Below are 25,853 nucleotides of genomic sequence, written 5' to 3'. Positions count from 1 at the left end.
TAGCTTACACTGCATTACATTGAGTTTCTATCAGTACACTGAGCCAGGTGGCTGCCCTGGGTTGTCCACTCAAAAGACTTTAAGGGACAACACTCTTTAATAGGAAATGGAAGCAGTATTAAGCCAAAGAGTAAAACTTGTATTCTGCATGTCATGTACTATAGGACAGTCATTGTTTTTCAAGATTTCATAGAAGGCTGTAAGTCCGTAGTCAAATGACTGATGTAAAGACTTTGAGAGACCAGAGGTTTTTGGCTGTCTTTGAGCTTTGCGTGCCGTCTGACCAGGGATGGCACGTGGTATTTCATCCAGGTCCCACTGATCCTCCATGAGTTCTTTCTTCTATAGACAGTTTAGCTTTATCCCTGTGTGCTCTCTGACCTAGTTTGAAACTTAGACTCGACTTCATCCCTGTGTGAGCTTTCCTTGCTCATTGTTTACCCTAAAAAAGAAAAGCCATATTTTTGGCAAGCAAATCGGGCTGTTTAAACAAGCAAGATGTCTTTCTCACAATGTACTTTAACATGTATCATTAATTCACACAGGGTGCAAATATCATTTTAGGATAGTTTTGTTTCATATTACAAAATGCCTGCCATCCAGTTATGCAGAAAGCACACTGCCTTTCGGAGGTGTAAGGTGCTTGTAAGGGTCAAGTATTTTTAATTTACCAGAAACAATGTTACTTCCCTACAAAATAATGCATAGGCTATATCATACTTCTTTACTCAACTACATTTTATAAATTCATGTGATTTTTGTGGATTAAGAAGTATAATATATGCTTTATACATAAGTGAAGTATACTTTTCTTTAACGTATGGGAGTTATGCATATTTGCTAAATATGTTTTTATGTTTGATCTTGAGGAATGTAAACCAAAACAGAATTCATCTTACATTAAACAAATTTGACAAACTCACCTAACTGCACATATTGCAAAACAATCTTCAAAAGCACTGAATCATTTTGCAAGCTGTATTCTGAATGGCTGACTTTACGCAATCATTTGTTGCACACAAATTTTATCAACTTTACAAAATATCAATATTTAAAAGGTTCAAAACTTAAAGGGATAGTTTTCTGACAAAAATTACAATTCTGTTATAAAACCTCAAGTTGTTCCAAACCTGTATATGTTTCTTTGTTCTGCTGAAGAACATAAAAGATATTTGAAAGAATGTCAGTAACCAAACAGATCTCATCCCCCTTTTACTGCCATAGTATAAAAAAATTACAATGGGAGTCAATGTGGAATGATAGCTGTTTGCTTGATGACATTCTTCCAAATATATTCCTTAGTGTTTAGCAGAACAAAGAAACTTATACAGGTTTGAAACAATCATTTAAGTAAGTAAATGATGACAGGATTTTCATTTTTGGGTGAATTATCCCTTTAATGCAATGGATCAACTCAATAAATGATATTGAGAGTTTTTTTGTGCGAACAGACATTCCCTATAGTCCTCTTTTATGTTTTGAGTTATGTCTGTCAAGTGATCTGTTTTTTTTCTTTGGACAGAGCGACTAAAATTCACATCCACAAAGTTTTACACCTTTTTTTGGTAGTCATTCTGGGACGCAAACTGCAATGTGGATCCGACCTTTTGCCATTAGGTCAAATTTCTGGATGAATCCGCTGACAGCTACCCATGGGCATGCATGCAAAACATGAAGTGATGCTAAGTGAGGTCAACTACATGCAGTATATTTTTCGCCTTAGATATTTTTCTCCTCTCTTACAAACCACAACACACACTGTACTGGCAGAGGTAGCTTGGCATGTCTTCATGTTTGTCTGTTATTAAAGTAAGCCACCACCACAGTCATATATCCTCATGATGGTCACTATCGATTTAGAGGTGGGATGGAGTGAGACTGATGGCCGTTCTCATGTCAAAGCCCTTGGCCCAACTCTGCAAGCAGTGCAATAACACAGAGGGTCCAGTTTATCAAACCACCCTCCCCCTTCATATCGTGGCCTGTTTATCACCTTGGCCAGCCTCATAAAGACAGAACTTCATCCTCTCTTTCCTCAGCCTGTTCAGTTCACTGACCTCCACTTCTTACTGACAATCACATACAGTTATAGATGCATTTAAATAAGGAGGTTTTAAAACAGCACAGGCAAGAAATCAATCGATGTTGTCCCAAATGCATAATAAGTATACAAGTATTTACATACGGCAGTAAATACAGCATTTTCACTTTATGAGAGCAGAATGTGAAAATGCAAATTAATATGCTGGGTAGAATTTACTATCCATACTATAGGAATACAATATTTGTAGTTTATCGAGCTATGAGAGGCTTTGCATTACAGTGAATTTACAATGATGTGCTGTGCCTAAAGAGACACGTGAGAAGGGATAGTTGACCCAAAAATGAAAATTCTGTCATCATTGACTCACCCTCTTGTCATTTCAAACCTGTATGACTTTCTTCTTCAGAACACAAAATAAGATATTTTGAAGAATGTTGGTTACCAAACAACACCGGTACCTATTGACTTGCACTGGTTTTGTGTCCATACTGAAATCAATGGGTACCACCATTGTTTTGTTAGGAAAATTCTTCAAAATATCTTCTTTTGTATTCTGATGAAGAAAGAAAGTCATATTTTAAATGACAAGAGGGGGATTAAATGATGTCAGAATTTTCATTTTGGGGTGAATAATGGTAAAACTCATTGTTATGCAGTACCTGCCATAAAAATGTATTTAAAAATATTCAGAATAAACATGTCTTCTACATTTAGTGGATACATTGAATATTTGTATTTTTAAAAATACAATTTAAAAGAACGACTTTAAATATACACTCTATGTTATACACCCTCTGTTGTATATTCATAAATGTTGGTGACCATAGACACATGTGTCAACTGTACCAACACTAGAGAATTTTTGACTCTAAACAACATAGTTAGTCTGTTTATCTTATGTTTTTTAAAACTTGGTTTTATTTGGGTCCCTAAATCCACCTGGAATTTTTTCATCTCTGGGTATCCAGCAGTGATGCAGAAAATCTAAAACTTTCTTAAGAAGTCAATTCCACAATCTATTTCAGCATATTTGTCGATAATTGAATGGCCATGGACTTTTTCTCCACCACATAGAGGCAGCACTATCCAATAAGTAACCATATAGAGAAGGACACTCTATTTACTGTATTTTTCACGTAAGCAAATATATCTGTGTTGCATGACTAGTGGGTTTGGAGAATGAAAAAAAAACAATCATTTTCATCCTAAAATAAGAAACAGTAAGAAAAAAGAATGCTGTGTCTGCTTTGAATTTACGTTTGGCAGATGCTTTTATCCAAAGCAACTTAAACGTCATTTACATTTTTAATCAGTATGTTTGTTCCCCGGATGTCAAACCCATAACCTTTGTACTGCTAAACAAATGCTCTACAAGAACAAGTAGTGGAGTGTATATGAATTTTTATTTTGTTTTATCCACAGTCAGGAAGCAAAAGGTTATTTTCACACGCCTTGTTTCTTTATAATTGCCATGTTGTGTTTAAAATAAAAACTGTCTCTTATGATAGGTATTTTTGCTCTATTGACAGAGTAATATCCATAGATTGCGATCTCAAACCCCTCAGAAGATTAAACAGGTATGCATCTTCACAAATCAATAGGACTCTGTTAAAAGTGTATGATTACATAGATCAATAGCAGGAGATGAGACGAGGTGAGATGCAGGAAGCATCATCAATATCTGGGACTTGCTTTAATTTCTTGATTATGTATAAACATGAATCAACCAGGATAACTCATTATTTTTATTTTTTATGCTGCACGTTCAACTTTTTTTTGTGGACAGTACACTAACTTCTTTGCAAACACTGCATTGTTACCAGTTTGTTCCGTATTTAAATGCAAATATATTCACTTGGAGTTTGGAAGAAATGTTGTGACTAGTTCACAGAATGAAACAACAATGGCCATTTTACTTAAACAAAAAAAAGTCCTTTAATTTTAATTTATTTACCCACCTTCCCTTATTATTGAAATTCTGAAAGAATTTAGTTTCCCCCCATTCAGTAAAAAGACACTCTGTATGTCTACCTAAAAACAAAATACAACGACTACAAGGAACTGAAGGGCCTACATTTTATACTTTGGGCATTGGTGCATTATGTTGAAAGCATGTTTTATAGCATATGCATTTGTATCCAAAGAACAAAAACAAATAAATAAAGCTTTGTAGCATTAATATGTCGCTGTCACAGTCATAAAAGTCAAAAGCAGAGTGGAAAAACGTCCATAAAATCTGTTTTTGCAAGTTTTTAAAACTATACGAATAACATTTTATGAGGCCATATTAATTTAGATTTAGCAGATGGGTGCGCAGTGAGAATGCTAAACATTAGCTGCCTCCACAAATATTCATCTATCCTGTAACACTGCTGAGCCATAATTATACGCTCCGAGTGAGCACTGCACTATTTTTGGGGTGAGCTAATAAGTACCACATTAGTAATGATCCATTTACTACCAGACAAGAAAATGTTACTGCGCTTATATTAGTTAGCCCGTAGCTGTAAAGTTGCTTTTGACTGTTGCTGCTCGATGTTTTATATATAAGAGCAAGAATATAAAGCACATGTTTTAAATTCTCTTATATTTCAGCTTATACAATACATAACCAAGTAATAGTCATAATAGTAAGTCACTTGGTTCTGATAAAATGTTAGGCTAGTTATTGGTTATTGGCCAGTATTATTGGTGTATTGCAATCTTAGCTAAAGTATCGCTGTTTATCAGGTAAAATTTAAATAAATCAGCTAAAGTTATTATTGGAATAATTATATATTTATAGTATGTATAATCAACTTTATTTAGCTAAAAGTATAGTTGTATCTGTTGATATCAAACATGGTGTGAATGCCAACCAACATTTTACAAAAAAAGGACTGTGGCTTAACCATCCATGGTTTATAGGTTTGGTTTGTTTCTTATTCTTTGCACTCATCCTATTTGATATGTCTACTAAATGCACTAATATAAATAATACAATCGCGTCCGGCATGATACGACACGACAAAACACGTTAGAAACGCATTAAAACCCATTATAATTTAAAATGTTGTCCACACTGGATGAGTCGCTTTGTGTTGCATCCTGTGTAGACAGAGTGTAAGCACAAACAAACCGTGGCAGTTGGGCTCCGTTCCCATTGCATTCCCATCCTCTTAGTTTCTGCATGAGTCTGTACAGACGGTTACTGAGTTATGAAATTCCCAAGCTACAGAGAGAATTCGTATTTTCAAGGTTAGTGTGTGAAGTGGATGAGGAGAGTTGTCATGTTTGCTCAGACGAGTGTCTACTTCAGCCTCTCCGCTGCCATAATCGAGAATGAGTTGTAAAAATGCTTCTGGAGGAAGAGAGTGAGTGAGAGAGGGAAAGACAGAGAGAGTTTAAAACACAAAGGAAAGCAATGTAAAAGAAAAAAGGCTTTTGGGTTTAAGTAAAGCGCTGCAAGGTCCTGAATTCAGGGTCTTCACAAAAATCCTTCAAAGGACACATTTATTATCAATACCTGAAAACAATGCATAATAATTAAGAATAAAACAGGCTGTTGATCACACATGACATTATCTCTGAGATTTGAAGTGACTATGCAATGAGCTTTAATTACCAGCTTGTTTGTGTGTGTGTGTGTGTGTGTGTGTTTCCAGAGCTTTTTCAAAATCTTCAGCCTCTTAAGGGATTTAAATATTTTATTTTGCTGCCTAGTTTGACTAGTCCAAGAAATGTTTCTCGTATAATATATTCCTTTTTTCCACATTGTGCGGTTTGGATCAATGGAACCTTAATGCATATTAAACTGGAGGTGTCACAAATAATGGCTATATGTGACATGTTGTTAAAAGTCCTTCACCCAGCAGCAGCACAGAAGCAAGTTTTAGGTGTTTAATCAATTCCGAGAGCAAAAGCATGTAATTAGTGAGTCTCCTTTGTTTTAAGAGGATGACCTTGTAACGCATGTTTACAAGCAAACCGTCTCAGAGGGGACAATGGTGGATTTAAGGCAGTTTACCGTGGAGGTCATTCTGTGTTTTTTGCGCCTCTGGGGGTTTGAGTTAGAGACAAAACTACATATTTACCAAATTGGCTTATTTGCAGCGTGAAATCTTAAATCAAAGGTGATCCACAGTGTTTCTTACCGGGCTATTTGTATTGTATCGATTCCGTTCTTATAGCTTATAGTCTTAAAGGGGCGATGAATGAAGACATCAATTTGAACCCGAGCTTTTGTTATATAAGAGGTAGTCGTATTCAACCGAACCTTTAAGTATCAGAACTGAAAACGCCCTTATTACTGAAATGTCAACTGTTACTGACACCAGGCCCAGTGAATGCCAGGTCCTGGAATGCACCTTTAGATAGGTTGAACACCGCCTCCACAGAAGAATGTCAACGACTAGTTCTCTAGCCCCGCCCACTGGTTCAAACGTGACTATAACACAAGTGGCGCGGAACCAGATATAGCGAGCAAGCCATAAACATGCCGTTAAAAAGATCGCTAAATATTGTGCAGTGCCTGGTTGTGGAAGAACACAGTAGCTGCATAACCTTACTTTGTATTCTGACATTAGGATGCGTCTGAATGCATGGTTAAAGTTTATTTTAATAGACGTTCCAACTCTGCATTTGCGGAGAGACTAAAATAAAAAAGCTGTGCTTTGCAGACAGGAATGACGCAGCAAACATATTTGCACTATGCGTCACTATTGCTTTGTAAGAGATCGCTGATAATGTGTAACCTAACAGTACGTATTTTACCAAACTCACAGAAGGCTCCAACTAAGTATACTTACGCAAACTGCTATCCAATCATAGCAGTGGGCGTTCTACTTCCAAGTCTTCAATGCGGCACGCCCGTTAAACAGAGCGTTTGTCGAGCTGGCCTCAAAACCCGGGTAGATAATAGCCTATTACTTAATGATTTTGTTGTTTTTCGAATGTGGTCGATGTTGATGTAGAAGAGGAGTTATGTTGCGATATGCCAGTCCACACGTTTACCGCAGTTTTTCTTTTTAATTTACAGTAATTTTCTGTCATTTTCTGGTTGCTGACCCTATTTCAAGAATATGTGAAAAAGATGTGAAAAACAGTAACATTTTGTAAAATTACAGTTTGTTTTACAGTACAGTAGCATTATCAACAACCCCATGGTACCTATATGTAATTTTGCATATTCTTTGCATGATGTTTATAGTCTGCTTTATTTTTTTGAGATCTTAGATTGATGAGTGCTATGATAAATAGTGAGAGAGAGAGAGAGACAGATGCAGAGACAGAAAGAGTTTGGCAGGCCTGTTTGTTTGCCCTTGCCCAAGCCAAGGCTTGTGTTTACAGCCACTGCTGATCCACTCCACAGCACTGCATAGATGAGCGATATGAGACTCATTAGCCCTGATTGCATTTATCCACTTCTGTGCTCCACTGGCCGGTGACAGCTCAGCCTAGTGATTGATAGAAATACAACAGAGGTCAAAAGCAGAGAAATTAGACCCCGTTGAGTGAAAGATGTAAACGTTTTGTCAGTCAGCTATACAGTATGATGTGTGAGTGTTGCACAGTGTCTGACAGAGGAATTTTGTTTATAATGTATTTAGACAAGGGGACCGTTGCACAATCTGTATTTAAGCTATATTGTAGCCTTCAGTAAATTTCATCTGCATGAGTATCAAGGTTATTTTAGTTTACTAAATTTAAGTACATTTTTGTTTATTGAAATCAAATCAAATATTGGCCTTAATATTTATGTGAAATGTAAATGTTGCTAAACTGAAATAAGAAATAAGAAGGAAATAAACTGAAATAAGTTTAAAGCACTGAAATTATATTAATAAACAAAAGCCAAAGTTTATTAAGTGTATTAAGATCCAGTCAGCGGAAAGGTTGCGAATTTGCTCACTGATAGAACATGTGTGTAGACAGAAATAGCTCATTCTAATATTCAAAAATATATTACTTTAAGTGCTTGTGCATGCCAGGTTTTGGAACTGAACTGAATGTGTCATACACTGTCCCTGATTCATTTTAGAATTGTGTCATAAGGTTAAAACCAAGATGAAACAGCTTTTCAATCTACCCGTGTTCACAAATGTAAAGGCTGCTCATTAGCTCAATAACATTTAACAGCATAAAGTATTTCCTGACTACGTACCACACAGAGCTTCAAAGCTGCTTGGCCTGCTCAGTTCAAAAACTAAATTCCAATTATCTCATGTAGTATTGTTTTATTTTGCATTGTTGCAAAAAAGCTTTACAATAAAATATATGATAGAAACAGTAGACGAAAAGAAATCATAGAAAAGAGGAATATTTAATGAAAAATCATCACTCCCATTACTATGCAAACTAGATCTCCATTTCTAAAAATAACTTCTCTTAACTTCTTTTACCTACACCTAAACGTTTTACTTTCACATAATTAGAGCAAAATGATTCTGTGGAAATCTGTATGTGGAGACTTTAAGTGCTCAGGCTATTCCAGTATGAATCTCAATTAAAAGCGTGGATGTATATTACATCATCTTTCAAACGCTGTAGCAACACCTCGCGGTTTTAAGCAAAACCCCAAACCTCCAGTGCTTTTTCTTTTGGCTGGAAACACATCTTTTAATGTCAGTCTGGATCAGCTATTCTTGCATGTGGAGCCTTGGATGAAACGTCATGTCAGGCGGAATGTAAAGGGCAAGTGACAGAGACGTGGTAAAGAGCTCCATGACAGGAGTATGTGCTTTTATCAGGGATAGAGAGCCAGAAACACATGCACGGAAGGCGGACAGAACCGCGTCTCATTCATTATGGAACAGACAGCGATGGTGTGCGCAGACAGACTGTGCTTAAAGCAGGTAGAATAAGTTGTCAGGCTCTGGGCTGCACATTACCGAAAACCTGGGCAGCACTGGCGGTTCCTGAGAATTCACGAGAAGCACTTTCCGCGAACTTTAACAAGGTTGTTTTATAGCGAGCAGAAAATTGCTGCCTTGGTACAAGGTATCAAGACTGCATGATTAGGGCACACCAAGGAGTAAAGTGACTGATGCTTAAGGGGCGTTTTTTAATGCTTTGTACCGCCTTGTGCTCTCTCTGGTGCATGCTCTTATTGACTGATTTGACAAGAGCCTTCGCACTTTCAAAGTACATTTTATGTTTTCATGCCTATTATACATGAAGCTTTCTATGGCATTTGACATCTATTGTAACGTTTCACCCTGTGTAGGTAACCAGAGAATTACCCATGACAAAAGGTCATGATAATTTCTCCTGGGAGGAACACTCATAACACCCTACAGACTTTGTTATTTTTCTGGGGATTAATGGAAGCAGCGTGTGATGGATTTTAGTGCATCTTCTGTGCTCTAATTCTAGTTTCTCGTAAGCTGGTTTTCTGTGGCCTGTGGGAACCTGTTTCATCTGTGTCACGAGTGTCACTTATTCATGGCCAAACCTATATATTGACACTTTCTTGCAGTCAATGAGTTTTAGCTATACTCATTAACACTGTGTTCTTGTAGCTCGATTAGTAGAACATCGCTTTAGCAGCACAAAGGTCATGGGCTCAGTTCCCAGAGAACACTATGACAGTTTCCCTCAATGTGGACATTATGAGGTCCATAAAGAAATGGTTTACTGTGTTTGTTTTGGAAGATATGTTCGTGAGTGTATATAAGTATGGGGTACTAATATTTATTACTAAATAAATATAACTAAATATTTCTGCGGGTGCAGGTTACACATTAAAGACACAGGCACAATATTTCATTCTCATAATGACCAAACAAGGGTTAAAGTCAGTGTTTTTTTTACGTCTAAAAAGGAAAGACCTGTGTCCATGCATTTTCAATGTCTTAAGGACATACAGACGGCAGTTTTTTTCCCCCAAAGCAGGGTTTGCGCTGCCGCAAGCTGTTAGTAAATCTGGCCCTTAGTGTATTTGTGTCCAAACATTGTCTGAAAAGCCAGAAGGTATCTTCATGATGTAGATGGGTACAAATTCAGTGCTATTTTAATGGTTCAAGTGAGATGATTTTACTCAGAAGGATTTTTTAATGCTAAGCTTGAGGTCATTTTCTTCTTCCTTTTTGACAGGGATGTGTTGAAATACTAACAGTTTAGGTGTGTGTGACTGTGTGTGTGTGTGTGTGTGTGAGAGAGAGAGCAAAATGATGATGTTGCCAGAGCAGATTACACCAGGCTTTGCTTGAAGTGTCTCTATGAGAATCTCTTTGAAGGTTGTAATCCGTGGATTTGGGCTCGGATGTGGGAGATGAATGGAGAGAACGCAAATTGAACTCTGGGAGGAGCATCACCAGGTTGACCTGCCTCTAGAGCTTAGTCTGAGAGATGCAGACATTGCTTGGAAGGTTTAAAAGATGCTACCCACGCACGGATATTCGTTTGATGCAATTCAGAAATCTGATTGCCAAAAGCCCTGAAGCAAAAATATTTTTTTTCCTGAAACCACATAACTTTTAACCATGTAAGGTTGGTGTCAGTTTTTGCAACATGGTTAAACTGCAAGGGAAGCTACAGAGGGTCTGTGACCACAGTCAAAGCTTTCTCTATCTAGAATCAGTAAGAAACATGCTGTGTTGTCTTAAACATTTTTAATGTTGAGCTGTTTCTTGGAATCCAAAAAAGCCATATTGTGTCAATATTTAATCAGAATGTGCACTATGGTATATTATTAAGAGTTTTTTCAAGTAAATTTCATTAAGTAAAATGATTCATGTTTCCAAAGGGTCTTTTCTTATTTAAAGGTGCTGTGTGTAATTTTTTGGAGTATCTATTGACAGAAATGCAATATTATGTACATAACTATGTCTTCAGAGGTGTGTAAAGACCTTACATAATGAAGCGTTATGAATTTCTTACCTTAGAATGAGATATTTCTATCTACGTATAGAAATTGGTCCCCTTGCATGATATTTGCCATGTTTTTTCTACAGCTTCTACAGACCTAAACAGACACACTGCTCTACAAAGCATGTTTTGTAAAAACGTCCTTTGACAAAGAAGAGAAAACGTGACAACATCTTAGTATTGTGTCAGCCTATGTAGTGGTTTGAAAAGGGAGCATAACTTCACCGCTAAATGTCCCAAAATTTTATACACTGGACCTTTAAAAGTGCACTTATGAAATTACTTTTTAAAAATGTCACATGAAAAGTAAAGAGCAGTCATCGTGCAGCATATACAATTTACTGAATTACTCACTGTCATAAAATATGGTCAAAAATATACAACGTTTCACCAAAACCTAGGGTATCGCAAAATTTCCTCTGGTCATACAACGACATTTCAAACTAACAGAACCATAAATTATACCACATCAGATCTAAGGAAAACCTGTACAAGAATCCACAAAACTGACAGAATGCACGAATATACAGAGAGACTTTCAGATAATAAACCCTACCCTCATAATGTTCAAAATGTGCTTTTTAAAACTAAAATTTCTGCAGCAAAAGGGCGACTCCAACGGAATATCTACTAAACCATCTGCCATTTGTACTGTGTGTGACAATCGCTTTAAACCCACAGCCAGATGTTGTCATTACAACCACCAACGACAACATTAATCGGGTTCGAGTCTAAAATATACGCCAAACATGAAATTAACAGCAAACAGGAATATTTTAGGTTCATCCACTATACTGTTTAAAGTACCGGCTTCCATCACTCCTCATGTAACTGTAGTCGGTATTGTGTCAATTGCACTCAGAACAACAGTTCCATATACTCTGCATAAATGAGTCATGTTTCTATCAGTCTATATACCCCCATTACACATGCACGTCCTCTGATCTCATATGCTCTCTTAAAAACACTTTCTCACCGTCTAGTCTCTATGCATTGGCTAAAAGCAACATGAGCAGAACTGCCATACTCGATATGCTATTCAAGAGATGATAGAAGGGAATTAACACACTGGAACTGAGTAACCTTGGGGAGAGGAATGATTTTCTCTCCTTACAGCGCATTCTGTGTATAGAGAGCCCTGTTTATGTGTGTGTGTGCATGTGTCGTCCTGCTAAAAGCGCTGTTGAATGTTGGCTGTTCCTCCTGGATGCGTTCCCAGTATGGCGTCTTAAAAAAGATGTTTGAGGGTTTCTTTATCTATCTAAAGCATCCTTCCAAGAACTTCAGAAGTCGGCGATTTAGTCGCTGCCTTCACGTTTCCTCCATATTGCCCTTATAGTGCATATCCATCCTCAGGTCTGCAGATTTCATCTTCACTGCAGTAATAAATGTGTTGGGAAAAATAACAATGCTGTTGTTTTCCAAAAAACGATTCTGCTGTTATTTACTCACACCTATGGGGTTCACAATTTGTATGTTCTGTGGAACACAAATGTATGTTTTTAAGCAAATGTTGCACAACTCGTAACATTAAATAACAGATCATGGTGACCAGTGGATGGCAAGCTCCTAAATGGCCCAGACATTCTTGCCCTCATCGGAAGGTCACATATAACTTACTATTTGTTTGTGTTCAGAATTACAATATAATGTCGAGTTTAGTGTCCATACACACAATAAGTTGTTTTGGTGTTAATGATGTGGCAGAAATGGGCTTGATTCGAGTTTCAGTGAAGGGATGAAGATTTTGTGATTCAGTGATGTGATTTCAGTCACATAAAGCTGTTGTATGCCTTTAAAAAACTTAAATAGCACACAAGTCATGGACTAGTTTTATGGTACTTTTGAGATGTTTTGTCTGGCACTGTGTTCCACTGAAAAATAGCAGCATACAGGTTCGTCGTTCCATCAGGGAGAAATAATGTACAATTATTTTCAGGAGGACTATTCCTGTAATAGCTTAGTCTCAGCCTCAGACGTCCTGCCCACGAACCGTTCAGGTTTCTGGAAACACTTCAGCACGTTCAAATTCGTCATCTTATTGGTGGAATTTCACATGATTTCCGGGAGACGTGCTTGTCATGTTCTTCAACACAAAGCCGTCTGATCTAAGAACTAAGCTGTTGTATTTACAACGGCTGCTATAAGAATTCATCAAAATCGACTAAACGCTTCATTCTCAAAAGTATGCAAGGTTCACGGCATTAACGTGTAATCATTTTGTTGCTGTTAACTTTTGACACGTCCGTGAATGTACACCAGTCTGTAACGGCGGGGACATTTCCAAACGAAACGTGATTGGTTGCTTTACCTGTCAGTCACATGGCCTCTTGGGCGGGCCTTGGCCAAAGAAAGTGGCAATAAGTTCCAGACCTTCAGTATGAAGATATGACTACGTGAGACTAATAGCCTAGTTGTAAACACCTGTGTGTGGAATTTGCGTAAAATAGATGCCAACTTACATCTCAGTTTTTACAAGAGATACCAGACATGATTAAAGAATGAACAGTGAACCTATTTTTTCCTTTAAATACTTTGTTAGCAGGGAGACCTCCACAATTTAGACGAAGTACACTTTACATAAATGCTTGATAGATAGACTCAATTTAAAAGCAATATGACCTCAATATCTATTACATGCTCCTCGTGTATAGAACCAATGACAGTGGGGAATAAATGGCTCTACATGAGAATGAAAGTGAGAAAGAGAGAGACATCATTAATTATTGATCCCCCATCACAGCTGGAGAGGTAACGTGACTGGAAGAAAAAAAACATATTCATTTTAATGCTCCTTAATCTGAAGTCTAGAATGAAAGAAGGGAACCCGTGTTGGGTGACAGTAAACTTTGTAGTGTGGGGAATATCGACATGAAATGTAATAAAAGGGTTTGTGATTTATTACTTGTTTGGTCCATTGAGAAACATCTTTTGCGGGCTGTGGAGGGACAAAATGCCAAAGACAAGAGACAATCTCCCTGTTCTCCAAAGCACCCTTTGGCTTTTCTACCAATTTCGGTTAATTAGTGTTGTTGTCTTTATTGTTTCTTATTTAACACTGATTAAATTCGGTAATATCAGGTGCTAAGGAAGGATTTGTGCACTGTGGGAACAAGATGTGCTTGAAAATGAAGCTTTTCATCTTATTGCTAAATAGCCCCTTCTTACTGTTTTAAAATAAAAAGCTTAATTGCAGTATGGCAGAAATAACAAACTAATAAAACTAAAAATGAATAATTAAGGTTTTAAATGAACAGAATTGTAAAAACATCCTCTTCATTATGATTCTTTCAGAAATACTCTCCAACTGCCCAAAAATGCCTTTAAAATGCCACCAAAAGCATTTAAATAAACCTTCAAAATCAAGTGAAGTAAATTACATTGCCAAGCAGAAGTGGCGCCAGGACGTTTTTTCTGGGGGTACTAAGGGGGTTGGGGACTTAGGGTGGTGTTGATAAAATTATTAAATTGATAAATGCCTTAGCATTGCCTTTTAAATGCAGAGCAGCAGTTGTTTAAGATATGCGCACGCCCAGGGAGTCAGAACACAAAAAACTAAACTGAGTTCTTATGAAACGGACATATATACACATAATTACGTAAAAATTCCCATTTTAAAGGGATAGTTCATCCAAAAATAAAAAATCTGTCATCATTTACTCACCCTCAGGTTATTTCCAACCATTATACATTTATTTGTTCCAATGAACACAGAGAAAGATATTTGGAAGAATGTTAGCAATTTTCAGTTTTGTCACATCGTCCACTACCATATTTTGAAGAACTAAGGAAAACAAAGAGTTCTCGGGCACCTTTGACCACCAATTATGGTGTATTTAATTCTTCGTATGGTGTCAATGATGTCCCAAAACTGACAATTACTAACATTCTTCGAAATATCCTTCTCTGTGTTCATTGGAACAAAGTTATTTAAACAGGTATGAAATTACAGGGTGAGTAAATGATGACAGAATTTTTGGGTAACTATCCCTTTAAAAAGAATCATTGTAAAGTTAGTCCGTTTCGTGAACAAACCGTTGGGAAACAAAACGCACGTGTGTTGCAGTGTTAGCGTGCTAGCTCTTAAAGGGGCAGCAGCATAATAAAGATATCGGTTTATAATGTTCATCAAAAAACAAAGGAAGGGCCCCAAAATCTCATTATAGGCAGTCATTTTGACCGTTTTTAAAATTTGCTAATTAACAACTTTGTTGAAATAAAACCCATATAACTACAGTAACATGACTTTTCTTAAATATATGTATATTTAATTCTAACATTGTTGTTTTATAAAAAATTAATATTTAGTATTTCTACCTCGAACTGGCAAATTGACCGTATGCATTACAGACACTGTATCATTTCAGCACTCACTGAAGATTTGCACCACTGTTGCCTAGCAACTTATTACTTGGCGTTCTGTTTTATTGCTAAGATAAAACGTAGCTTACACTTAAAATGTTAGCAAAAAAAAAAACTGTAAATCAGGTTGCTTTCCCGAAGGTTAGCGAATATTCTCAATAACTGTTTTTGATTATGGTAATTTTGTCATATGTCCATTAAGGCATGTTCTATGCAATTAAATGCATATTGTTACATTTTATTTCTTATTATATTCTAAAATTAGTTTTTATTTTACATAATTTTATCCATTTAGAAAATCTGTAATTAGAAGGCAACCCAATAGATTTTGTGATTGACGATGAAATAATAAATTTTTACATTTGTAAGAATTTCAATTTCATGTCCTGATGTTTAGTATTACCTATACTAACAAAGCGCATCCATTTATTCATACATTTTGATTCCAGTGGTCGGTGCGATTCGTGTGATCCAAATATAGCTATAGTTTTAAAATTCTGTTACTATAACGTAAACTCGATTGCACCCGTCCTCCACGTACAAAAACATCACAACATCTGATTTGCCACGGTGAGCATAACAATCCGTTTACTTGCTCTTGAGCTGCTCTCTGCGGGAAGATGGAGAGCTTCTCTTCCAGGTCAATTCGATTTATTTTAAGTGATGTTTTATTGAGTTCGCTGCTATCCAAAAGTCACATTTTCTTACACTAAAGTTGTCAGGGTCCATGTCTAGCGTGAGGCCTGAGGGTTATCTGCCGCCATCGGGGTCAACAAGGACTGTTTTTGTGTGTTTAAATAAAGCTCTCTGTTACCCCTGCACTTGATTCCAGACACCCTTCCTGACAAAAGTACTGGAAAATGTGGACTGGGTACAAACTCAGGTCTTGATAACAGATGCCAATCCAACATTATCCAAAAATAATTCTTTCTATTGATTTTGGATGTTATTAGCTTCTTTGGAATTATATTAAAATCAATTAAGTAATAATATTTTAAGAAATTAAATATTTATATAAAATTTCAGTGGGACCTTACCATTATTAAACACTAGTTAGCCACTTTTCAATCTTTTTCAGATATGATCTGATATGTGATGGGTAAAAATAGCAGGAGGAAGATTAGAAGTAGTTAACATAGACTTTACTCTCTACGCCACTGGAGACTGTTGGGAGACTGTTGGTCAGCGTCATTTTTATGTCTTCTCTATTCCAATCAGAACCTGGTAGGCAGAGTTAGTGTATATAGCTTCTGCTTACAAGACAGGCTATTTGCAATGAGTGTAACACTCTGTAAAAGACATTAGGAAATCCTTGGGGGTGCTTAGCCGGGGCTAAGCAGTTTTCTGCCGGGGCTATAGCCCCAGCATGCCCCCCCCAGCGCCACATCTGTTGCCAAGGAATGTTTATTATTGTAAATTTTCCTTCAGTTTCTTTTTCATTTAAAAAATTTAGAATCAGTGTGTCTTAGATCAATTAAATAGCAACTGTCACATGTCTTGAAATGCATGGAGATCAAAGACAATTCTCCTCATTTAGAATTGTTTTGTTAGAATGATCTATTGCTAACGTTTCTTTGCACAAAATATTATCACTGAACTGGATTTCCAGTTTCTCAAAAAGAAATAAATGAAGATGAGCACCACAGCACCAACCTAAAATGATCATTTGTTCAGTCCATTTTAATCAGTTTCCCTCAAAAGCATGTTGAAGTGCAATGCAATTTGGCATGTTGTGTATTATCAAACTCCGTCTGTGTTAATGCTAAAGCTATAGCAATACTAAATAAAGGCTGAATCCTTCACCACTCGAAGCATAACCAATTTACCATGAATGCTTAACCTGGGAAATATTCGGCTTGGTTTTCGAGCCAGAGTGTCATGCTGCTTTCAAAACATGGTTATTCTTGGCTTGTGCTGTGGACAAGAGGACGTATATTCTGACATGTTGGACACATCTGCATCACATCAACACATGTAACGGTCAAACAACATGACATTGGCTCTGCTCCTGATCGACAGGAAGGGCAATCAGCCTGTCTCATTCTGGATGATGTGGACTGTTACTGCAGGCTCTAAATCGGTATATTTTGTCTTTTTAAAATATATAAACATAATTAAAAAAGATTAAAAAGCAAAAGCGTTTAAAATGCTATAACATAAGAAACAAAATAGTCAAAATAACAAAACAATGTATTGTATATTATTTATAAGTATATAAAATATAATAATATAATTTATAGACTACTATACCAAATCGTAGAACCAAATACCAAATAAGAAAGAAAAAGGATTTCAGTGTAGTGCAATAGTTACTGTTGAAACCTAAAGGTTCCTAGTTACTTCCACTAAATCTTTGAATAATTTTGCACTTTATATGCATTAATATTTTAAAGCGAGAGAGGCTATTGGTGCTATGAGTGCTATATTCCAGCCTGTCGTCGCAGTTCATACAGTACCAAATGATGTGGGTCCATCTACTATATTTCACTTGGTAATTTTATTCGCACTGTAAGTGATTGCGCATGAACCCCATCAGTGGGATGTGCTGTGGCTGTCTGAGCTAACAGATGAAGAGGCCATACTGGCATCATACCTCTGAGAGTCCATCAGCTTAATAAAAGTGTCAAGGCGGTTGATTTGTTATGTCTGTTAATAACGGAAGCAAAGGGGTCGACGGGAAAGAGATTAAACAGACGGCTAGGACTGACACGCAGGTGCTGTCATTGGTCTTAACTCATCTGGCTTGCCAACCTTATACACTTCTTATTTTCATTATATCTCAAACACAAACATTCAATCTCTGGAGATCGTTCTGAACCTGTATAGATATGTAGGAGATTTCTGTCCTTAAAATCTTCCCCAGTCAGGAAGGTTTGGGCTGTTCAGTTGTTGACAGAAGTTGAGTGTTTTGCTTGTTGAAGGTGAAGCGGCAGGACAATAATTCATCATTGGTTGAGCGGGTGTTGCTGTGTCAGGCAGATCAGAGTGCTAAAAAAGTTTCACTGCTTATAAACAAATTTGTTGGTTCAGTTCTGTACACTATGTGTATTTACTTGAAAACTTGGTTGTCACCACTAATTTGAATAATTTATTGAACATGTGATTCCAAATCTGTACAGTATTACTTTAACCTTCAATAGAAAATGATTTAAAATTTGCAATTGCCAATGCATGTGAATGGAGGCCAGGTAACAATATTCTTCAAAATATCTTCTTTTGTGTTTGGCAAAAGAAAGAAAGTCATACAAGCTTGAAATGACAAGAGAGTAAACAATGACAGAAGTTTCATTTTTGGGTGAACTATCACTTTTTGGACAGAAGTCAAAATGAGCGTTCCCCTTTCCCTAGATACTTAAATACTAAATTCACACAACTGTGAACTCCATAACATCTCTTGAGCAATGAAATACCAACCTCTGAGCAATAACATTTTCTTATGGGTTGCAACCATATAGAGTTTTGATTGATAGGCTGTGATGGATAAGCAGTCAAGACCCTGACTGAAGATGCCTATGTGACTGAAGATGCCTATTAGTAACAGCCACATTGCTCTGGGAACCAGATGCCATAGATTGCACCTATACATTGAACACACAGGGAATACATGAATAACACTGAAGTAACTGGATGGCAGGGTATAAATGCTTCTCACTACAAATCACAAGGAGATCGGAAGCCATTAGGCTCACTGACGATGGAGCCATAGGAAGCCACGGCTCATTAAGGCAGATTGCAAATGTCATTTTGGTGCTTCCTCCCTGGCCCTGGATTGAAAGATTGCAATGACATTAATTTTGCATAGAGTCTTGGTTTTTGAATCAGAGCCAAGGCACGTGGCACGTGACCCAGACCAAGTGTTATTAAATCACTGGTGAGGCTCTCAGAGAGAAGGTCAACCAAACTGCATTAGGACCGATTCCTCCAAATCTATCCCCACCCATCTTCCCCCCATAAAAGCTGTATTTCATCTAAATACCTCTCTCTTTGTTCCATTCCATAGATTGCCTGTTTGTAACTGACTATTTCACCCGGACGCCACGCAAGCTCAACGCCTACCGCTCCTTCGCCAGCGTGGAACTCTTCCACTTCAACGTGCCCGAAGACACCGTGGTGGCTGTTTGGAACCTCATCACCTTTAAGGAGCAAGGGGGCACTTTTGGAGACAGCTGCCCAGACCGTAACGTGACAGTGTGAGTTGACTATAAACTTCTTAGTTGCGTTCCTTGAAAGGGTGCGAGCAAATACGAACACACGATGAGGTCAAATATGTCTAATCAGCATTGGAGATGAGAGGAGGAGATATGTAAAAGCCAAATGTCAAATGCGTGACATTAATGACCTTTCAAATGCTGGCAGTGAACAGCGCTTGCTCTTCGCCCTGATAAAATATGTTTGAAACCACGTCCAAGGATAATTTCCCAGATGCTGATAATTTTCTGCACTCTCCATAAAAAGGGATTTATCAAATGGGCTGCTGGCGGAATCACAGCATAACTGCACGCTGGGGATTCATAAGCATAAAAAACCAAGTGATACGGTTAAGATTTAAAATCAAAATCTGACATTTTTACCAATTTTCACAGGGTCTATTTCAGTGGGATTGTTTTAAGAGATCTAATGAATTCCAAATGTCCTCTAAAGTTAGAAGGGTGATTTACTTTTATTGGTCATAAAAGACTTTCAAGCGATCAAGTCCTTTAGTTATTAGCCCAAGGTTACAAAACAAAAAAATGACCACTTTTTCACAAATGAAAGTGTTAACAAAGAAGCAATTTACACTTTAAACCCTCATCACACTTCATGTCAGAGAAAACCCAGCGCCACATTTCCACGCTTCACAGACAAAGCCAAAATGTTCTGAAATGAAGTGTGAAAACACAATGATATCGGTCCTTGCACCATGAACCTTTTAGGAACTTTGTAAGGTGCTTTTTAGCCTTAATTTTTCTCTGTCCATTTCTTTCAAGTCATCCTTGAGTGATCCTAGCACACTTTCGTAGCCGGTACATTGTGTGCTAGCACCAAAGTGATTGTTGAAGTTCTTGTCTCGGCTCTTGGGTAATCAAAATGCAGAATACTTTTCACTGAATACTCAGGTCTTCAAATCCCAGTGCGGTGGCTGTCATTAAAGCTCCATCAAAACACTGACCTTGTTATTGCCTGTCACTGAATGTACATCATAAGTGGTGAGAAAGAAGCTCATGATCGTCTTTAATGTGTGACATTATACATAGGACAGAGTGTCCTTGACTCTTCTTGAGAGGAATGGGTTTGTTATTTATGCTTGCGGTATTTAACGTTAGCACTGTGTTTCTGTTTCATCAGGTTAAGGTGCTTTAAACATCCCCTTTCAAGTGTCCTTTGACTCTTTCCTGTGATTGATGTTCAGACAGTTTTTGCCGCAAAATCCTTTTAAACGTATTGGTCTGTATGTGTCATATTTTGGAAAAGCATTAAGGGAACGTTAACGTCTCAAGGGAAAACTGTATGAGAGAATGTGGTATAAACAGTGATTTTGGAAGGACATTATTTTCCACTCATAATGTCAGTCATAACTCCACGGAAACATATTGCCTTTCATAATTACAGCAAGTACGCCCATGTTCTAGTTTGAGCGATAATATAATGTGTGTCTTCGGGGCCTATCATAGAAAATAAATGACCTGTCTGTGATTTAAATATTGCTTTTTCCCTCTTTTGACAGAATTGAGCCTGATCTTGAGGGAAATTGCAGGTAGTTGCATATTTTAGACATTTTTGATAAACTGGACCAGAAAAAACAAGTCTCTTATCTTTTTACTCATTCAGAAGGTCACTGGAATTTCAAAATAATGTCAATAAGAGAAAGGTCAAAAGTGCTAGAGCTCATTCTGGAGCTTTTTTTTTTAAATATGAAGTTGATGGGCTTTTACATCAACATGAGATTGCAGCAGAAAACTTGTAACTCTGCAAAAACAAGCAAGAAACCAAAAGCAACACAAGTTAATACTCTTAATAGTCTAAACAATTAAGGCAAACAATGTTGTATATGCAGTAAGCTCCCACAATGTTTATTTGAATATTGGCCAACAATGTTTGCATGGATTATAACCCCAATGTTTAAAACTACATTTTCACAAGAGTTATAATAGTTTTGATTTTAGTTTTAATACATATTTTAAATTTGCTTACATTTTTTATGTTAATTTTAGTTACATTTTTAAACATTGTTATATGCTTTTGTCATTTTATTATTTGTTTGTTTATTTTTTATGTTGCTATATAAGGTTAATTCAATTACACTTTTATAATTTTAGTCTAGCTATTTCTGAGGCAACGTTTATTTGTTTATTTTTTCCCTATAAATTTATTTTATATATAAAAATAATTTTATATATGAAATAATTTATTTGATTTCAATAAACAAAAATGTAAACTAAAATAACCTTGATTTCAACATTATTGATAGTAAATAGCCATAAATGTCCTTACCGTAAATGAGATCATAGATATGACCTCCTGAGCTTTGTACTATTAGTTTCACAGCCAAGAAAACTGGAGCATTGGCAATGTTTTTATGACGAATGGATGATATTTAATGTTTGCACTTTAATAAACATTTGTGCCTTTAATATTTTTTAAATAAAAGCAAAAACAACCCTCTTCAGCTAAGGGTTTATTCAAAATACAACTTAAATCCTTTTGCGCTTGCACAGATTCCAAAGAACGCAACATTTTATAATGGAAGCGATGCAAAGTTTAGTCATGAGGCCCCTGGTCGTCTTGCTGTTTTCATAATGAACGAGGCAGGGCTCCATTCTGTCGATTCAGCTGTCAGATAGCAGGCAGGGGGGGTGCCATATAGAGATGCTAATTAAACAGGCTGTAGTCAGTGCCGGGGGAGAGATAAAGTGGGAGGATAAGAAAAAGAAGAGGAAGACAGGAGGACAACTGGGTCTTGTGGATAACAGTTCACACTACGACCTGTAGATCAATATCGTGCTGCCCGGACCAGCCATGACAACTCTAATTGCACCCAATACAAACCAAGTGGCCAGGGCAGAACTTCAGCCGTGAGCTCCTGAGGTCTTCTCAGCAGTGTCTTTTCCATGTCTTCAACATCAAATAATAAAATCATTTGGGAAGCCTTCTTATACGAAACATTTCACATTACGTTTAATTTTGGGATGAGTCATGTAGTGTTGGTATTGATTTAGTTTTTATAAACTTTGGCCGTCTTTTAGGAAATAAAACCCCACATAACACACTGTTCACGTTGTAACTAGTTTTATTTATTTAATAACAAAGCTCAGAAATGGTTCCGATGTTCTCCGAACATTGCTAAAAATGAACCAGGCAGCCATAGTAGACAATGTTAGTATGATCTTTATTTAACAGAATTAATACAATGGAATTGAAACCCCTGAAACATAAAATGTTCTGAGTTTCAGAAAGACGCAGTCACTGAGAGGAATTGTGATTTTATCAGTGTCCTCATCAATTCTAAGATGGTGAATGTCATGCACATTAATGATCGTAAAATCTTATTCCTCCCACATGGTCACAGAGGGACTAGCCACTCACTGCACGAGGCATGGTAATGCGAGACAGCAGAACAATGATGGAAATCGCCTCACCTCTATTAAACTCCAACACTCAATCTGCATTGCATGCCTGCTTGTTTAGACAAATAGAAGAACAACAAAAGCAAGATTTATGCCATTCATATGCATAATGCGGGATCTAGGGAATGAGATTGTCAACAATCCTAATAAAGTCGTAAACTACAATGACACACAAAGGCTGCATGTTAGATTTTTAGTTTAACCTCAAAAGTTTAGCAAAGGTTACTTCCATTTGTGGAGAACAATATCTTACCAAGCGGTTTAAATTGATTATGGTTACCTTTTTAGCTGCAATACTTAACTTCATCTATTGGGAAAAAATCTGCAGTGCACTTTTTTTAATCTTACTCACAAAGATAAAATTGCATGATTTCTAATTGATCTGTCGTGTTCAAATTCACAGGAAATGTCAGTTTGATGTCATTTGTGTTTGGATGTGATGTCTTAAAGCATAATTTCCGGCTACAGTATGATGCTTATTCCTCCAACAGTTGCTTATAATTTAAACTCATCTTGTTATTAAGATGAGCCTGCAATAAGACACCGTGATATAACCTGCACTAAAACACAGGTTACATCAGCAGTGCTTTTGAGCATTGGCAAAATCTAAAGAGGTAAAATCTTACGCAGATAGGCTTTTTTCCTGCTGTGAAGGCAAAATAAATGCTTTACATCCAGGACACGAGTGCCCTTTCATCCTTCAGAGAAGGCATCCAGCATTTGCTGTCAAATTTTCCAGCCAGTGTTTGTTCCAATGGCAAATTGTTAAATGTTCCTTTAGTAGTAAGTTGCTTTTGATAAAAGTTTTGCTAAATGATTACATGTAAATGTAAAATCATCCTTTCAGAGAGCAGCAACCTGACAAACAAGCAATGTGTGGAGTTTTGTCAACATTGCTGACCTGTCTGTTGCTGTCCATGGTTCTGAAACCATAAGTAGGAAACTCTATGATCTGTTCTTAAAGTTGACAAAAATAAAAACATAAGGGACATTAGGGAAAACATGTGCTTAAGCCATTACTCGTAATATTTGTAGGAAATAATGCTTTGTAGGCATGCAGCATGTTTATCATCTCCCCTCCTATAAATCAAGGGTGTAACAATTTGTGTAAATGTGTTCTGATCGGTTGTGAGAAAACAATCTTCAATGTTTTTGCATTCCATTTGATTTGGTAGGTAAACCCATTTTTTTGTTTTCTAAAAAAGTGCCAAAATGTGCACAACAACGTGCACACATGTATCTGTACAATAAATAGTATTTCACAAAATAATAATATGTAGATTCAATGCAAATAATGTAATTCAATTGTTATAGTACCTCTGCTTCAGATACAAGTTAGCTTTTGTTAGTTTAATTTAACAAAAGAGTGTAAACAATCGGTGCAGCCATTATAACCTGTTTTGTTTTAGCATCCTGACCAAGGTTACGTTTCAGGAAACTTTCTTACGGCTATGTCGTTCGATTTGATTCTTATATATCGCTATATAGGTATAACGTAAGAATGATGTAGAGTTAAGTAGGTTTCCGGAAACGCAGCCCACCTCCATATTGGCAAAATTTTGTATGACCAGGTGCATACATTTGGCCACGTTACCTTCTGTTTGTTTACCAATGGCATCATTTATCTAGCATATTCTTGTTTTATTTGGTGGTGCAAGTAGACTAAGAAATTGTACACTTCTGCTTTGAGTGCTTGTCTGATGTTTCTTCTGATCAAACTTTTCCTAATTATCAGTCCTTGTTTTCAAACTAAAACTCTTGCTTAATAAAAAGTGTTTGGAGTAAGGAATTTAGAACTTAAAGAGGGTGAAGTAGCACACCCACAACATCAGATGATGTTAATCTTTCTGCTCAAGATGGAGTTACATTGTCTCTGATCTTAGGTCAGTTTCATGGTGCTCTTATGAGCCTGACAGTAATATCCTTAAGAATGTGTAGATGCATAACTATCTGGATCATACTAAACGGCGTTCTTTGCAGTGGATTATAAAACAAACTTTCGGAGCAATGTAGTACATATTGAACACAAAGTTTCTGCCAGAATAACAGAAAGTCTCTATCCTCATTTTGACGAAACCAGATTATTGTAACTGTCAAGTTTATATCTACATTTCAAAATATACATGGTGCACAAACATCATCAATTGTGATTTTTGCAAAGTAATTATTGCTCATACGTATGTGTATACAGTTTACAAATCTGTGAATCAGATACAGACATTCTGTCCCAGGGAAATGCTCCATTTAGATGACGTTACACAGACGAGCGGACACACTTCTTTCCTTCTTCTTAAATCATTTGTGAATTTCCAAATGCTGTGTCACTACATTACACCGTCCAAGGCGTATTTTTCATCAACACAATCCGTGAATTATAAACCTCCAAGAAAAGGTTCATGGCTCAGTACAAAACACAACCTAATCAGAAATCCTTACCCAGCACTCAAATCATCGACCTGACAATACACCATTTAGCCTGAGATTGGCATTTACACCTAACTATATTAAATTGGCCAGATCATGCCTGCAAGAACGGCGCCCTCCATCTTGAAATAAGGCATTGGATGATGTGACATCTTTGAGGTACACCAGCTCCTTCAGCTCAAAGTACAAGAAGGGCAGGATGACTTATCTAATAACCCTGTAGAGCACCAGCAGCAGTAGTTTGAGTTATTACCTGTCAAGGTTCCCGGGCCCCTGGGTTAGCACGGCCCCCTGAAGATTGCTTGTCCATTATGGGAAGGAGAAACACACAAAGAAAACTGTGTATAGATTGGTGTAGAGGTGTATCGGTAAATGTGCGCAATGACTAGGTAAATTAGAATTGCACCGTAGATATTTCATCAGCAGACACAATATTAATATACATCTCTGTCGTTACATTAATTTATTAGACACGTTATAACTCACATATCTCCAGCAAAAATCCAGCAAAAAATGTCTACTTCTGAAAACAAGAGAGAGAGAGAGAGAGAGAGAGAGAGAGAGAGAGAGAG

At 36.9% G+C, this 25,853-nt stretch overlaps 1 protein-coding gene across 1 annotated transcript in view; it reads left to right on the top strand.

Moving 5' to 3' along the window:
- Positions 1-25,853, top strand: part of tmem8b (transmembrane protein 8B) — a 123,584-nt gene that overhangs the window by 14,040 nt on the left and 83,691 nt on the right. The window contains exon 2 of the mRNA XM_079477871.1: positions 19,254-19,443. Coding sequence (XP_079333997.1) covers positions 19,254-19,443 — 190 coding nt within the window. The remainder of the gene's footprint in view (positions 1-19,253; positions 19,444-25,853) is intronic.

Source organism: Barbatula barbatula, assembly GCF_947034865.1.
Source record: "Barbatula barbatula genome assembly, chromosome: 2".
NCBI classification, from domain to species: domain Eukaryota; kingdom Metazoa; phylum Chordata; class Actinopteri; order Cypriniformes; family Nemacheilidae; genus Barbatula; species Barbatula barbatula.
This window is presented reverse-complemented; position numbering and strand designations above follow the sequence as displayed.